The sequence below is a fragment of the Neolamprologus brichardi genome, chromosome 10 (genome assembly GCF_056152115.1).
Source record: "Neolamprologus brichardi isolate AB-2024 chromosome 10, ASM5615211v1, whole genome shotgun sequence".
Lineage (NCBI taxonomy): Eukaryota > Metazoa > Chordata > Actinopteri > Cichliformes > Cichlidae > Neolamprologus > Neolamprologus brichardi.
Genome location: NC_142113.1, coordinates 9644133 through 9662077, shown reverse-complemented (window position 1 = coordinate 9662077; position 17945 = coordinate 9644133). Strand labels below are relative to the sequence as shown.

At 40.2% G+C, this 17945-nt stretch overlaps 1 protein-coding gene across 7 annotated transcripts in view; it reads left to right on the top strand.

Annotated features, from left to right (window-relative positions):
* The window catches only part of msi2b (musashi RNA-binding protein 2b), a 257841-nt gene that overhangs the window by 69384 nt on the left and 170512 nt on the right, over positions 1-17945 (top strand). For all 7 annotated transcript variants that reach the window (XM_006799518.3, XM_035911472.2, XM_006799517.3 and 4 more), the window contains exon 6: positions 11409-11501. In XM_006799518.3, coding sequence (XP_006799581.1) covers positions 11409-11501 — 93 coding nt within the window. The remainder of the gene's footprint in view (positions 1-11408; positions 11502-17945) is intronic.

The window sequence follows — 17945 nt, the reverse complement described above, 5'->3', positions numbered from 1 at the left end:
TAAATTATTGTCAGGGGTTTACTATGTGTACTGAGAGAGACTGTTTGAATTGGGTGTTTTAGCAGCAATGAGGGAGTCTCTTTCAAAAGAGGATGTGATAACATGACAAAATAAGTGTATTACAACAAGTCTTTTGAATTAAAAAGAAAAACAACAACAACAAAAGATGCCAGCATGTAAAGTTTCTTGTAAAACTGTATAAGGAGTTCTACTCAGAGGACCAACATATGGGAGGACAGAATGGAAATTTATGCAAATAGGTGCTGCCCCTGATTCATCACTGCAGACTGACCACGGTGGCAGAGGAAATTGAGTCTGAAATTTTACGTCTGGGAAAAGCAAGTGTAAAATCTGCAGCGGTGTTTTTATTGCACACATAGTGGACAGTTAGTACTGGAACAATGAGCAACAGAGACACACAAAGACATGCACATTAAAAAATGCATTATGAAGTTATTTCACTGGAGCTCTCGTTTATTTATTTTACCTTTCTGTGTCCTCTTCTTTAAGATAGATGTGGGGGGAGGGGTGTGGGTTAATAGCTCATAGCAGCTTCAGTCCCGTTTAAGTTCCAAGTTAGACCCTACATCTTCCACACAGATTTTTCCCAACTTATTCAATCACTGATGTTTTTGTTGAGATTAGGACATTAGACTATTGCTTGCAGTCCCAAACGCACCATCTCTACAATCAGTATTCAAAGTGCAGCAGAAAGATACTAATCTCTAAAATTGTCCAGACATGCACCACACGCATCACAACAATCAGACACTAGACTTCATGGCACTTAATGCAAAGTGCAGCTGTGCTCATAGTTAAAAAGCCCTGGTAAATAAATAAACTGCAGGGAAGCCAAATTTTGCACTCATTCTAAACTGTGACCGAGTCAGTAAATATTCCCACAAATACTGACATAGGTTTATGTAGTAATTAATCCATTAGATATATGTTTTAGAGTGTTTTATGAATTAAAAAGTATGAAAACAGCACTCAAAGTATGGCAGAGTTTTAAATAACCTTTTTTGCACTTTAAAGCGCTGAAAGACGGGCGATTTTCATGCTAGAAAAAAAAGGCAAGGACATCCATTAATAATGTGCGAATAAACACTATTTTCCTCCCTTCTTCTCACCATAAATGTTATCAGCTTACAATTTTTCCAGTAAATATATTACCTGTCTTTGTCGCCATCTGTCATTGCCATGCCTCTCTGAATAGAATGTAAGACAACATGCTTAAAACATCAGAGCCGGATTGTCAAGATTTGCATAAATACGTTGCACTTTTTTTTCTGCCTTCTTCTCCTCTACTTTTATATTGTTTCACACTATATTAATCTTCTCTCATATCCTACTTGGAGAGTTAATAATGTTCACTCGTTGCCATTGCATTCTTTGTTTTGCGTGCGTGTTCAAAACACTAATAGCTTTTTTGTAGGTGCAGCACAAAGGCTCTTTGAATTGTGTTTGCTGCCACAGGTAGCAGTCTTAAATTTTCCACAAATAACAATATTGTTGGATACTACAATATTAGCTACAGGCTTATCTATACAGGTTTCCTCGACAGTCGCAGCAGCAGTAGCAGCCCCTGCTTTTATAGTGCACACTTAAACCAGGAGCCAAATGTTATAAAGGATTTGCAATGAGATACATTGTTTACACTTACCGTGGATACAAAGAATGTCATTATATGTCTTCACAGTGAAACAGTCTGGTCTTGAGTGACTTTGTGCGGCATGGCTTAAAAGATATGTTCCAAGTTGCTTTTTCTGTCTTTTTTTTTTTGAGTCAGATAACATGTTTAAGGAGGGGAAACTGCCTTTGTTTTTATTGCCTATACTGTGTGTTTGTGTTTGTGCGTCTGTGTGGCCAAGTTCTATCCTCCAGCAAAGAAAAGTAAATTCATTTCTTAATTTAAACATTAAAAAATATATTTGTTTCCAAGTGGAAAATGGTGATTATGAATGGCATGTATCACTTCTAGTTAGCTTTCCTAAAACCTTTAATTGAGTATCATACAAAAGTGATTAAGAGAACTTTGCACAAATTCAGAATTTATTAAACATAAACATTCAATTTAATGTCAAGTGCTGTTGCATTCACTGTGGGTCCAATTGAGGACTGAGATTTGCCAGACCCTCTGCAGCCCACTTCCACGTGCCTTTTTGTTGGGTTGGTCTCCTTGCAGATGCTGGAGGATAGTTGGGTGTGGCAGCAACACGTATGCCTGGTGTCCCAGTGCTATTTCAAATACACCTTCTTGGATTTTACTTGCTGGGGGATTCCTCTTTCAGACACCCAGTTGGTTTTGGTGCTTTTGGCTGTGGTTGATGCATCATGCATCAGTATATTGTCTTGGCTGTGTGTCCTTCTCTTGTTGACATGGAGGTTTGTCCAGTTCTTCTCTTGTGATGGAGAGATATTAATTCTAAATAAATCTTCCTTTTGTCAAACTGATGAATGAAATTTGATATTGTATTATGCAATTCCAATATTATTCTATTGGTTTTTGTAATACACTTGGCCTTTAGCATGAGTTTGTGTTATGTTTCTTCTACACTGGCATCAATTCAGGCTTTTTGGGCTTCAGACTAAAGTTATAACAGTAAAAATACATAGAGTGCAGTACACAAAACAGTTTTAAGTGCTTTTGGAAAACTACATGTGAATAAAACGGCTTTTTTTTTTTTTTAAAATGTGAATTGACAATGGCAGTCTTTTTTTATGCATTGAAGTACCCTGGACAATGAAACGTTGTGTTCCAGTGATTTACAGTTGAAGGATTGCTATTTTAAATCCGTTTGATATCCAAAAGAATATGATTAACTGGAGGGCCAATCTAAATGCAAAGTTCTGAAAAAAGATTGATATTGTCAATTTGAGTTGTGCTTTTATTAAAATCAAGATTCCATTATGCCCCCCCCCCCCCCCCCCCCCCCCTCTCCAACAGTTACAAAATGAAAACCAGTCTCTTTCTAACTTATAAAAATATTAAAATAGTCCAGGGCTAGTCCTCATTACTAAAGTGACAGGCACAGTGAGATAGCTTCTGCCATTTCTTTTCTTGATGACCTCAGAGAAAAGGTCATGCTGTTCTTAGAGGTATATGGTTAGTCATTTGGTTCCGTCTGTCTTTGTTTAAAACTGCTAACAGGTGTTGATAAGAGTGCACCAGAAGCTTTTTACTTTTTTTTTTCTTTGGTCTCCCTCTCATCTGTGGCACGCCTTCTATTACCATGATAAATGCACTAGGGCAGTAATTGTTGTAGCCCTTTGCATGCACAGCCTCGCACACTCAAGAAATTAGAAACACATTGAAGCAGAGGCACACACGAACTTTCTGATTCACGCTGATAACTCTCCTTACTGTCTCTTAGGGATGTGCGAAAATAACTGAATGTTTGAAAAAATTGGGTTAAAGGAAAACTGGGTTGAAGTGTGGTCCATTTTTTAAAAGTGTCAGCTTGAACTGAATGTTGTTGAAAAAGACTTTTTAAAATACTGCAGGCAGACCGGAATGATCAGAACTAATATGGCTTTAAATGCAGCGCAGGGAATTTTCAGTTTCTTCGTGACTATTATTGCATAGTGTGTGATTTAGTTAAGAAAATTCCTTCGTTAACATGTAAAACAATCTGTGTCAAATTAGATGCAATTTCAAAGTCATTTCATCCAGTCGACTCGATGTTAATGCTCCTGCTACATATTTTTAGAAAAATAACAGCAGTTATGTAAATTGTTATGAAACGAGAAATGCATTTTGCGTTTTAAAAAGATAAATCCTAAAACAAGACGATCGTTAACAACCTTTGCTCCTTGTATCTCAAGTATGGCAGGAAAACTTCTCAACAGCACGATCGGCGTGATGAGATACAAAATTTACTGTTCGTTGCGAGCGTTAACTTTGGAGTTATGGTTTACTATGTGTCAGTACAGAAGAAGACAACAAACAAACAAAAGAAGAGATGAGTATTTCACTTTTAAAATTAGAATTGGGCTAATTAAAGAGCTCAAATGCTGCATGTTGCTAAGGCTTCTGACACTTCGGGATTGCAGGGTAGACTGACCCGAGGACATATTTTAGCAAACCAGACATCTTGTACTGAACAGTGCAAGATGAATAGACGTGCTGTTAAACCCCAACTGTGAACTGTGATTGCAACAATCCCAATTCTGTGTTGTTCCTTGTTTACTATGCCACATGTCAGCGTTGGTGCTCCAGTTGCTAGTGGAACAGCTATAAAAGCATGGAAGAAGCAAAGACTCATCAGTTAGGCAATTTCACGTCAACAATGTCAACACTCTTTTTTTCTACTTTTTTTTTTTTTTGTATGTTTACGTTAATTCTTGTCTTAACTGCAAAACACCGCAATGTTCCAAAAGCTCAGGCGACAACAATTCCCTCTTCTCTTGCTCTAACCCTCAAAATGTTCAGTGTAATACTTGGTGTGAAGGCTTTGTTGCACTTAAGGTAACATAATGTGTTGTCATCAACTCAGTTAATGGCATTTTCACTTCATCTGTCTGTATTTCTGAGGAGTGAGGAGGTAGATTTAGAGAGAATCCAGCAGAAACTTCTAAATGTCAGTAGACAATGCAGACTGTAGAAGGTCTGTGGAATGAAACAAGTACAAATTAAATTGGTGACTTACTCACAAATAAATAAATTTTTCAATTTTTTCATCTTGGTTTCATTGCAATTATTATTATTTTTTTACTAATAAATACCAGTAAATTATATTCGATCAGATATAGTATCTTTTTAAGACCAATAAAATAATGATATTTCGGTATTTAAAAATCTGGCATATCGGATATATCGACACAAAACACAAACACATTTCTCCAACATTTATTATATTCAGTTATTATTGAGTCCTTATTCAGATAATATGACAATGCAGTTTAAAAATAAACTCATGGTTTTGTCACAATGAGTCGTGGATTATCGTCCCACTGCTCAAATTATCTGTTTGCTGTTTAGGTTCCAAGCACTTTTTGCCAACAAGGAAGCTGTAGAGTGCCCTCTGGTGGACAAATGATGTGGAAAATTGTTGAAGGGTGTTTCTCCCATCTCTTCATTATTTTTCATTTATTGGCTGTTATGAATGCTGATACTAATACATTGGCGTGTAGCGGATCTATCAAGCTCTATTGTCGGATAACACATGCTGGTAACTGATTCATTCATCAAAATTACACGTATGCACATACAAAATATATGAGGCTAATAGGGAAAGCAGATATAGCCTCAATTATATGACAATATTTTCAGGAAATGTACAGTAATGATATGTCTGACAACATCGAACACGGTTTTATTTGCGATTGCAGCTCACGGGTGCACTTATTAGTGCAAACATGAAGGATAGTTTTCGTCCTTCTTTCAGCAAACCTGATATGATAACCTAAATGTAAGATACATTCATCAATCGAATTAATTTCCCCCTAAAATGATGGCAAGCAAGCTGTATGCAAAGAGACAGCCCAGTAGGTCTGTATTGTATTGTTGTGGAAGTTCACTGTTTAGATGCGGTCTTCATATTGGTGTGTAGTGTCCTTTTCACGTAGTGCTGCATGCTCTTCATTTCAGTAGCATTATGGAGCTTCTAGGTGCCCTTCACGCGCTAAGGGATGTTACACTGGGATTCTGTGGTGTGCTTTTGGAGGGATTTTAGCTGGAGGCGCACATCTCAGGAGAGTAGCCACAGTACACAGTCGTCTCCATTTATAGACCTTTTATCTAAACACATTGAGATCACTTGTAACCCTTTGCATATCGTTGAAAATGGTTGCAAACATTAAAAGTACTATGATGTACAGCTCCGTCCCTGCTGTGTTCACTTATGTCACTTATATCTTTCCTACATTTCAAATGTATAATTAATATAACAGTTGGTGCGATAAGGAAAAGAAATCAATATAATTTCATCTTACATTATGATCTGTGTATGTTTAAAGACAAATAAGCTAACGCAGTTGATTCCAATAAGTTCACTCACTTTGCCGCTCTGGCGCTATGAGGCTTAATGCCTGTTGTCACCATGGAGAGAGAAATAAAGAAAGTAATTGTGTTGTGCCAGGGCTCAAGCAATCCTATCAGCTATTGGGCACACATGTCAGAGTATGAAGACAGGGCTGAAAACTTGACCAGTTGCTGCCTGATGGAGTGAGGCTGAAATATGAGCAGGGGAATCGGTGGCCCAGAAGGAAAGCAGGACAAACAGCTGATGTGGAGAGGCAAGCAGACATGAACATTGGCTTGTTTATTTTGTATTTTTTATTTTTTTATACCTAGATTGGCAATGATAAAAGTGAGTGATGTTGATAAATGCTTGCACAGCCAGTTTATCAGCAGCTGTCTGGCTGGGGGTTGCCTGCGGCAGCGTCCAAGGCTGATAACCCCTGAGGCCCGAGGCATGATGTTGGGAGGAGGAGGGGTTCAGAAGATGATGCAGCTGCTGGGTTTTGGCCAGTGAATAACCCTAATTTAGTCAGTTGATACTTTGCATGTCCGCCAGTAGTCAAGGGCTGCAAAGCAGTGAATAAGAAACATCATCAAGCTTCACTGAGAGCCTGTAAAGGTTTTTACAGAGCAGCAAATAGAAGTATTAAATGAGAGCAGGGAAAGAAAACAACTCTGTTAGTCTTATATTCTCATCACCACGAGGGAAAACCCACCAGAAAAGAGCAGCATCTTTACCTTTACTCTGATCTGGTGACATCTCAGACTCAGCTTGTCAGGCTCGGCTTTGTAATGCTAGACTTGACTTGGCTTTCTTCAGTCTAAGCTGTACTCTCTCATCCTCAGGTGTGCTTTGAGATTATCATTGCCACGTTGACATTAGGTGACACTGCATGTTAGCATGCATAATTTGGCTGGTACTACCTCTTTACCACGCGAACCTTCTAATAGCAATTTAACCTAAGGACCAACAGAGGTACCATCTTGGAAAGCTTGATTTACGATGATTTAACTCACACAGATGAACTCAGATTTCGCTTTATAGCATGTCAAACACTGGATTTACTGATTTGTTTGTTTTTCTATGAATTGTTCAGGCTAGTATCTGCAGCGATATTGATGGTCAAGAGTATTTAGACACCTGTGTGCCATCACTAATTACTACACAAGCTGTGTTTGCATATTTAAACCTGTGGCCCATTGCACATTCTCATGAAGTTGATGAAGCGCTGAGTGAGACTCGTTGCTCTTGTCAGTGTAATAAAACATCGCTGATTACATTTTTACTGGTTGAGCGTGCAGTGTCAGCCCCGGCCTCTCGTGGTTATTTTTTTTCTGGTTATTTGTTCATCTTGGCGGCATCCCCAGGCCTAAAGAAGATGCTGTGCGCTGAGCTCTTTTCCCTTCTTCACCTTTAAATTAGTGTTGAAACTGGGAAATGACTTCATTTCTTTTCCCTTTTTTGTTTTGTAGTTGGATTAATTGAGTTGTATGATAAAACAATATTTTTTTAAAAAAATCACTTGCGCAAAATTCATGAAAAAGAAACTAACTGTAGGAGAGGACCCATGTGTGGGAGGCTGTGTGCATATGTGCAGGCTATGTGCCTGTGAGACTGTGTGCACCTGGAAAGCACTTGACAGATGGTTCTTCAGCTCTAGCTGAACGTCGCTTCTTTTTTTCTCAGTGTTAAGCCTCTTTCATAGATGGAAAGTGTTTCGGTCAGCATTTTGATCAAGGTAGACTCTTTCAGCTTTCTTGATTGTTTGCCGGGCATCTCCAGAGTATGTTTATCCAGCCCCCATCATTTATTTTTGTTTGATTTAGGCGAGCCGAGAGAGATCAGAGCCGTGACTTTCTCCACTGCGTTTTCTACCTCTTTTTTTTTTTTTTTTTTTAAATTTGTTTGTTTTGCCAGTCAGATTACAGAGCGGTGCATCAGAAATCATTATATACCACATCGTATCAGCGCGTTTTCAATCTGTAGAATGGGTTTAGTACTTTACAGAGACAGTAAATATTTTGTTTGGGTTAATGTGGTCTTCTTCAAAGTACAGTAATCTTGTTCTTTCTCTGTTTGCACAGGCCAAACTGGTACAAGAAAAACAAGCTGACCTTATAAGATGCATCATAAGTTAAAGTCAAAACCTACCATGTCTTAGTAAGGTGTTGGGCCAGCATATACAAAGAGAACAGCTTCAGTGTGCTTTGGTATTGATTCTCCAATCTCTGGAGCTCTACCGGAGGGCTTGAGCACAGTTTTTCCAAAACATATTCCTTCATTTTGGGTTTTGATTGTGGTGGTTGACAGCACCTGTTCAAAAATCTATGCCCTATGTTCAAGACTAAGGAAAAACACTGACTGTTGTTTGGGTGAAGAAGCAGAAGAAGGTACTGCAGTTTCACGGCAGGATTTCCATCATCATCATACATGTCAAAACAGAAAAACTCTTTATTGCCTTGGGACAGAAAAGAGGATGGATGGATAGTTTGTATTTAATTGCAGTGATCCTTTCCTCCAAACCAGAGCCACTGGATCCTTTCACTCTGGGGTCAAGGGCTCAACTTTTCTTCTCAATTTTTCCCTATTTGTTCCAAAATTAGGTCAGACTTTCATTGCACTAGCTCGTCATTCTTCCTCTTCACATAGGTAATGTAGGGCAGTTTATAAATATTTTTAGCTCAGACTTTGGATTCCTAACAGGATAATTGATTTACAATTGTATCATTGGCAAATTCTATATCCGAATGACTCTCTAATTTTGTCTTGTGTTTTGTTGGGGACTTTTGCCCCTCACTAGAAGCCCAAACTCACTCCACACATGGTAAAGGCATGGTTAGTTTGTGTATATGGTAGCGTCACGCAATACAGATTTGTCGGCTCCACATCTATGACACAAATCTCCTGTTCTATTATATCCTGAAGGTGCTCTATTAGATTGAGATCGGGTGACTGTGAAAGCCATTTGAGTACAGTGAACTCACTGTCAGGTTCAAGTAACCAGTTCGAGATGAAAATCAGCTGAATATGAGCAAACTAAGCCAAGTCTTACAAGAATGGACATGATAAGCACTAAGGGGCCCAAAATGTGCCAAGTAAATATCCCCCACACCTTTATACCACCAGTAGCCTGAACCTTTGATACAAGTCGGGATGTTTTCATCTTGTTTAGTTGTTAGCCAAATTGTGATCCTGCTGTCTTAGCATCACAGCAGAAATCGAGACTCATCAGACCAGACACAATTTTTTCCAGTTTTCTGCTGTGCACTGTTGGGGAACCGTGTGAACTGTAGCCTCCGTTTCCTTTTATTAGCTGACAGGAGTGGCACCCAGTGTGGTCTTCTGTTGCTGTAGCCCATTTCACAGGCTGTGTGATCAGAGATGCTCTTCTGCATACCTCGGTTGTAACTAGGGGTTACTTGAGTTACTGTTGCCTTCCTATTAGCTTGAAGCAGTCTGGCAATTCTTTTCTGAACTACTGATCACTAGCTAGTCTCTGTTTTTTTTTTTTACCCATTCTCTATAAAGCCTGGTTGTTTCCCATCTGGCACCAACAACCATGCCACATTCAAAGACATTTAAATCACCTTTCTTACCCATTCTGATGCTCAGTTTGAAGTAAACAGGTCATAATGATCTTGTCTACACACCTAAATTCACTGAGCTGCTGCCATGTGATTAGCTGATCAAATAGTTGCATTAATGAGCAATTAGCGGTTATACCCAATAAAGTGGCCAGTGAGTATAATTAGATGTGACTCCTGACCAACATGGTTTAATTATACTGGTTTCAGAAAGTAGGAGGCATCATACAAAACCCTTGTAATTTCAAGTCAAGCAACACATGTATTTCTTCCCATAAACTATGTCTTACATAGCATAACTGTGGACATAGTAGGGCACAGCGAAAGGGAACGTGGCTTATCTCTGTCAGTAGTTGAGGATGTGCAGCCTGGTGCCTGCAGCTCACTGTGGCTGCTCCTTCTTTGATCCATTAGTGCCTGCCGTATTTCAAACTGCGGGAAGATGCTGAAAATGACCACTGTCTTGTTTTGTCGATGCATATTTGATGAATGATAGCCTTTAGTGCAACACTCACTGATAGACACTACATTTGCGGTGACTACTTCATAAAAAAGGCCATTTGTGTTTCGCCACTTACTGTAGATGCTTTTAATGTGAAGCTGCAGCAGAAGGAAATGTTCTGATCGCATTAGTAGCAACTAAATACAACTTCTTTTTTTTCCTTTTTTTCTTCCGGGAAAGTCACCACAGACATGGGTGATAATACCATGCATTGATAAATATTGCATTACTCTCAGCAGTGGGCCATAGAGCTCGATCAACACTGTGCTACCGCATTTGGCAATAGATAGATTAACAAGTGATGTTTCCAAAGTTGATGATTAATTGACCTCACTAATGCCATAACCAGCATAATTGCGAATTTTCATGATCATAATAAAAATACGTTTAGTATTCTCTTTGTACCATTAAAAGGTAGAGCTACTAGCGAGGACTGGATCAGATAATAAGCTGCAATGTGATCACCACTGAAACAGTCTGAGGTGAAAGTCCTTCTCCCCATAGTGTTAGAGGCAGCCTCTCATTGCAGAGTCAGATGAGGCCAAAGCATTAATCATAATAACATCATATCCTGCACTTAAAAGAAAAAATACAAATAACACAGACCCTTTAATACGGTTTAATTTGTTAGATGTTAAGGGGTTGTGAGTTTATGAAAACACTTGGTGTGTTGAGAAATATTGCTACATAAATATCACTTCATTTAGTTTGCCAGCTAATTTTTAATCGGTGCAACCTTGTGTGCGTGAAAAAAAAAAAGATTTTACACTCATGCCGATGTTGAATTGTTGCCGTGTTTCCCTGTTAAATTGTCCTCCTAAATTTAGCATGTAGTCGGCAGCAGATGTTTGTGCCCTTTTTGATTCTGTGGGTAATAATCCTTAATATTCTCGCTGTTTGAAGCTAAATGAGGCTTTAATGCACTCTGATTCCATCTCCTAGTTCTCATTAATTGTTTTTCTTTTTTTTTGGAAAGTCCATAAATTATTATTATTATTATTTTTGGTAAGATAAACAAACTTTTAAGGATGAAATGGATGAAATTTTAAATTCTCTCACAATCTGATTTGATTTGCGCGTCCGTCCGAAAAGCTATTGTGCAGAAAAGGTGCATGACTAAAATATTTTTGTTTTTCCTTCTAAAAAGGAAGTGTTTGTGATCTTACTGGTGCTACTTTTTTTTAACCTTCGTTGTGTGAATGCATGTATTCCTGTTTAGCATCACACTGTCTTTGCCCTGTTACATCCTCCAACCCAGGTGCTGCTCACTTACTGTGTATGAAGTCTCATTAAAGGTGTTGCACAAAGCATTTGAAGCTTTTGTCACTAATCATCTCCTGTCGCCCTTTTTCCTTCCAGATGGTCACAAGAACAAAGAAAATATTTGTGGGTGGCTTGTCAGCCAATACAGTAGTGGAAGACGTGAAGCAGTATTTTGAACAGTTTGGGAAGGTAAGACTTGTTTTTTCTTATCACCGCGCGTGGTGTTGTCACAATAGCCCGCACTTTAGCGCTTCTCAATTCCCATTAAATGTTGGATTAACTCCGGTGTAACTTTGACCTCTTGACCAGCATCTCAGTCTTTATAGCTATCTCAAACGTTGAGCCTTAAGAGGAATCAGCAGGGCAGGTTTTTCCCTTTATCTTTACAGTTGAACAAATGAATATGTGTTTCGACAAGCAAACATCTGAAGATATAGTAGCTTCACGCAGTGCACCATGGCTGGTCAGCAACATGTATTTTACTTACAGAGCAAACAAGCAGTGACAACCAGCTGCCATGACCAAACCACCCTACAAAGAGGAAAAAAAACCCTCCGAACAAAAACAAATAATGTTTTCTTTTTATCTGTGATAGCATAACATAAGAATCAAATACATCTCAGGATTGGAAATAAAGTTTCAACGGGCTATTGTGACGGCATCGGCACAGCCTTGTATTTAGCTGTCTGTTTCTTTATGCTGCTGCTTCGTGCTGTTCTCACACGCAAATCCCCCCACCCATGAGTGAGGCATATATGCACACCCATCTATACAAGGACGTATATATAGCGCTCTCACACGCTGGCTCTAAAAGACGTGCGCATGCACACACACACACACACACACACACACACACACACAAACAGTCTTTGATACAGTGGCAGCATTTCACAGATAATTTCCCCACACTGAGCAGAGATCCATTTCCCTCATGTCATAATCCACATCAGTCAAGGTCACCTTCAGCTGATACAGTCCCTGTAACATCAGCACTTGACCTTGAGTTTAAACAATTTTAGTGAGGATGGATTTTTCATGGGCACATAATGTACCGCGGTACTGACGGAGACAAAAGAGCCCTTAGAAATTAATAGAAACTGCATTTTTTTTTCTTGTTCTGAGACAATATGCAACCAGCTCTCCCCTATGAAGCCCACTGTTAGTTTCTTGACTGACAGTGAGCAAGGTGAAGGACTTTGTTTTGCTCCCTTTTTTTCAGTTGGAAGTGGCATCGAAGACCTCACCGTGGCCTGGCCTGCCATTCCAAATAAAGATAGCTTATTTGCACAATAGAACGCAGCAAGCAAATATTCAGCACGACTTTGCAATCAATGGATGTGAGAAAGGGCTCGAAATGATTTTCGACTTGATTGAATGACATAATTGACTTGATTATACAAAGTTTTTTCCCTCCTTGAGGAATCCTCAAATGCTTAGGAGGAAACAAACAAATCAGACTGATTGAGCGAGATCTTGTGCATGTTTCTGTGTGTGCTTTTATAGCCTACTTGTGCATGCTTGGATGTGTTAGCAGTACTGCTCTTGCCATGCGTGAGTGTGTCAGCGATTAAGTGTATTTATGTGGGTGCGTGATTAGGGCTGCGTGTGCGTATACGTGTGCACGTACATATGTGTGCGTACGAGCGCGTTTGAGTGTCTTTGGCACAAAAAAAAGAACATCAGAGGTTGATACTTGGGGCTATGGCAGACAAGATACAGAGCAAAAAAAAAGAAAGTGGTTCTCTCTGTTTTGTGTGTGTCCTTTCTTTCAGCCTTACACATCCCAGGATTTATTAAATAACCTGCCTGTCAGTGCAACCTACCATTATCGCCACATACACACCACTCTGAAGACTTATCCACAGAAGGAAAAACCAATTAATTCAGTTTCCCCTTCATAGAATCTTGGTGGCACTATGTGTGTCAGTCTGTCAGTCAGCCATCAGTCCGTCTTTCTGTCTGTCAGCCTATGTGCATGTCAAGGGGGACATTAGCCAGCATGGTGGCAGGGCAGCTAGTCATTTATATTTCTGGGAAGTCTGTTTTGAAACACTTATCAATCATCAGAGAACTACAGCTTAAGGCACCAGCGAATGTTCTTTCTCACTGGGAACAGGCCATTTCACTGATATTATTTAGCAACTCCTCATATATATATATATATATATATATGTGCGCGTGTATCTGTGTGCTATGTTGCCAATTAGCAGGATGTGGTCTGCAGAGAAGGCGGTAGTTGGGAGGCAGCGAAGGAGAAACAGCTGGTGTGGCCACAATTGGGTCACAGGTTTTGTCTGTAACCTCCACACCTCCTCTCCCTCCCACCTCAGTCCCTCCCTTCTGTCTCCATTCTGTCACGGTGGAGATGTGGCATTTGTTATGGGCAGAGGCTGACAGCTCTCATGCACATCAGTCTCACTGCCACTCTCCCAGCCGTCACTATTAGGAAAGTGCCTGAGCCTGGCACAACTTCAGAGGAGCTGCTCCACAGCCAGATACACTTTTTTGTCACCTACAGTACATGCTGGAGGTGTGCATTTGAAGTGATTGTGACAGTCATTTGAATGGAACTGAAGTGTGGTTGTGTTTGACTGATTCTAATGCATCTCAGATGGATCCCATTACCTGCCTAATAGTAGCCACATCCTGCCTTCCATTTTTTTTCTTTTTTCCCAGGCTGCACACTGCACTTTAGCCCTGCAAGCCAGATGAGACAATCTTATCAGTACTGCCTGGCCTCCCTTTATATTCAAGGACTCTTAACTGGAGGCTGCTGCTGCTATTTCTGTCTTGCAATAAAGTCAAATTAATCATTGTGCTGTTTGTGCACTATGTGCTACTGTGCAGACTTTAAGAAAAGACTGTTAGCCTTTACATATAGCACTTTTGGTCAGTTCCCCTCATATTTAGACCTTTCTTGTTGACATTTTCCCCATTTCTTTAATCTCATATTGCTAGGTTTGCAATATGCACAGTCACTTGTAAGCATTCTTAATTCATTTAACTCGTCAAAGCTGCCTTTGCTTTTGTCTGTAGTTTGCACAACAACAACAACCCCCTGCAGACTGCTTTTGTTTCTGCCCTGCACAGTGGTGTCACAGCGACCAAGGTTTGAGCTATTTCCCACCGAATGCTGTGTAGATGGATCTATCATTAATAAGATTACTGCAAGAAGTTAATTTGATGATTGGAAATTCATTAAAGCCTTAGTCCTAATCACTGTACATCACCACCTGTCAAGCTAACGTTCTCCACTGCGATTTAGACCCCATGAGCAACATCTCGGTCTCTACACTAGCTTTAATGTGAGCCCTCAAAGAAGCCAGCAGATCAGGTTTGCCTGTTTTCTGCCAGCAAGATCGACAAGATAAATAAATGTGTTGTGAACATGCAGTTGATAGGCAGTAGCTTCACAAAGCCCATCGTGTGGCATGCTCAGACACCATATATTTAGTTAAGTACTTAACTAAAAGAAATTTGTGTGCATAAATTGGTAAAGTTTTCCTTTAAACTATATCTGTTGGGTTGCTGTCTAGATTCAAAATAACTGAAATAATAAAGTTTTCATATTAGGCAAAATTTTGTTTTGGACTTAAGCAAGTATGTCATTATCATTTTCCAAACTCTAATAGTATGCCGATGTCACCAAAATGTCGCTGACGTAGGCACTTGATTAAAGATGGGAGTAGGTTTGTTGACACCTCAGAAATTTGCATGCGGTGTGCAACCCGAGGCCTGCCCTGGCCTTAAACGAGCTCTCCCTGCAGTTAAAGTCCTAGTTAGCTGTGTTGGCTAATGCTTCCTCATTGGTTTATTGTAATCGGCTTTGAGTGCGTCTCATAGTGCCTTTATTTGGCTGAGCTGAAACAACTACAGCTCACTGACTCAGTTCCTGCAGACCTGAAGCTGACGGTCAGTTTCATCAGAACTACTTGCTTCCATGTCACTGGGCTGCCACAATCATTCCTTTATGTTTAGGCGGTCCTAGGTCTCTTGCTCCACTGGTCTAGAGCCAGATCCCGGAGGTGGAGCTCAGTGGCAGCAGGAGAAGGAGGCGCTTAACCAATTCAGTGCCACTGGGCTCAGGAGCAGTAAAGGTAGACACATAGTTTATCACTGAGTTATAAAATACAGCAGTGGTTTTACAGTGGAAAAAAAAAAAAGAAGAAACAAATGGCAGATGAGAGATGTGACTGCTAGAGTGATGGCTTGTGTTGGAGGACACTGGAAGGATGAGTGAACTGATGGAAAGATCACTGTCAGAGCGCCTTCTCCCAGCCGAGAGCCGCTATGTGCTGTTTCACCCTTGGCTAGGGAACTAGCTGCATACTTCTCTTATACTTTCACTGAAAGGAAGCAGATGAGAGGCAGAATTAAAATGCAGGCATCGGAAAAAGATTCCTTGGTTAGTGCATGAAATTTGTTCTGTGGCTCTGGTAATCTAATACCACGGCTGACATTTTGCGTGCCCTTAGATTTTGTAAATGGCAAAAAAATAACTCTGTGACCGCCTGTAAAGACCGTATGAATTAATTTTGCATACCTGCCCAGGGTCCTTAAAGACATTCAAGGTTTTCAGGTATTCAGAGAAAAAAAGCAGCCCTGATGACAATGATCATTATAGAATATAGAGTACTGTGGCATGCCGTTCTCGCAGAGCCCATTTCAATCAGTGCTCAGAGATTGCAAATCACAAATAATAATTGATCTCATCACTCCTGTCTTATCTGTTTGATTTTAGATTAAATTTAACCTACGATGGCACTTAGGCTCTTTCAACAACCCATCCACTGAGCTTAAAATAGAAACGGTTAGCATGCACATTAATTGCACTTTGGGCTTGTTCACATGTTCAACATGTTCATTGGCTGAAATGGCAGACATGGATGATCATTGCAGAAAAGTACACTTCACGCGAGGGAAAGGAACCTAATCAAAAGGCCACAGTTCTTCATTCCACTTCCTCGGCTGGTGCAGGTGCACATTTGCATGCCATTTACATGGTAGCTCACAGTGACCACCACTACTCCATCGTCTCGGTGTCCATCATCTGCTGACATTCTGTGATTGTTTCCTCTCTGCAGTGACTCCCCCAATCAGCCGAGGATATAGTCTGGTTCCAGTGATTATAAGGAGTGATCAGAGCAGCAATGATGGAGCTTGTGCCTTGCAATGGAGATTTAGCCAGAAGCTTCAATCTCATTGCAGTCACTTGTAGTTAGTGACTGAGACTAGCAATGAGAAGGGCAGTGCAATATAAATGAATTGGCTATGAATGTGGATATGGCCGCGGTACTGCAGGGACACACGGGGGGAAGGGGCCCGTAAGACAAACTATTTCATATCCCCCTCGACCTTTATTTGCCCAGTGGCCCAGCAACATTTTCAATAGAGTAGCTTTTAAATGGCCGTAAAAAAATTGAGATCTATCGCAGGTCTGAGAGCGTTTCTTGAGTGTATGTCTTTGTGTAAGAGAGTGAACGTGTGCATGTGTTAATGCATATGTCTTTACTGCAGATTGCTGCAGACCTTTAACAGAGGATTAAATAGAATTTAGAGCACTAAGTAATAGCACAATATCAAGTGGTCTTTAACAACTAGATGCTGTGCAGTATAGACGGCTCACGAAAAAGAGCTGTGGATCAAGGGAGATTGACACCTTTCTGTAGGTCTGTAGCCTCATCTCCCAGCTGTCCCTCCTGAAATGGCTTCCCTGGGGATAAGCCGGGATTGGCTTGATTGTGTTATCGGCGACTGATCGGGTCATTGAATGATGGAATTTTGAGCCCCTGTTCTGCTTAAAGAATGAAATGTTTAAAAAAAGATTGACTGTGATTGGATCAGATCCAGCACCTGCTCAAAGGGGGTCAATCAGGTGAAGGCAGGAGGCAGCAATCTCTCTTGTGACACGAGTAGACCGGGGAATTAATGTGTGTGTTGGGGTGGAGTGTTGATGGTGGTGGTGGATAGATGGTTGGAAGGGGGCAGAGATGCCATTCACCAGAGGAAGCGGTTTTAAAAATGTCATCAGAGGAAGTGTCATGAGTAATTTGCAGCGGTCTCACCATCAGACTGGTGTGGAGGTGGACACCTCGGCTTTGCAAACTGTGGTCTAGTCCTCAGGGAATCTTATGTGGGAGAGCACTTCTGAGACTCAAAATGAGCTTTATTTCCCAGATGCCTATGAAATATGCTTCAGTATGTGCTATGTGTGTGTTCTATAGATATATAGGTAGATAAATAGACAGGGTTTAAATCCCTTTAAAAAAAGATTCACCCTCGTCTGACATTTTTTATAGAGCATGACTCAGCAACACCTGCGAAACAAGCTGTTGACACAGTACAGCTCAAATGATGACAATGCACATTTCTTACCAACATATAAAGTGATACACAGAGCTGTACAGATCATTTGTGCTGTCCTCTGCATGGATTTATCTCAAATCAGCCACTGCCTAAACAGCCAGTCACATTTTACAAGTATATGACAAACAGAATAAAACAGCCATCTTTAGCATTGGGTCCACACACTTATGTAGAGAACAGTAGTAAAAGAACAAAAGCTTCAAAATCATGTTGAATAATATTTCTGTGATATACTTTGAAAATTAAGACGAGACAAAAGTGTGGAAA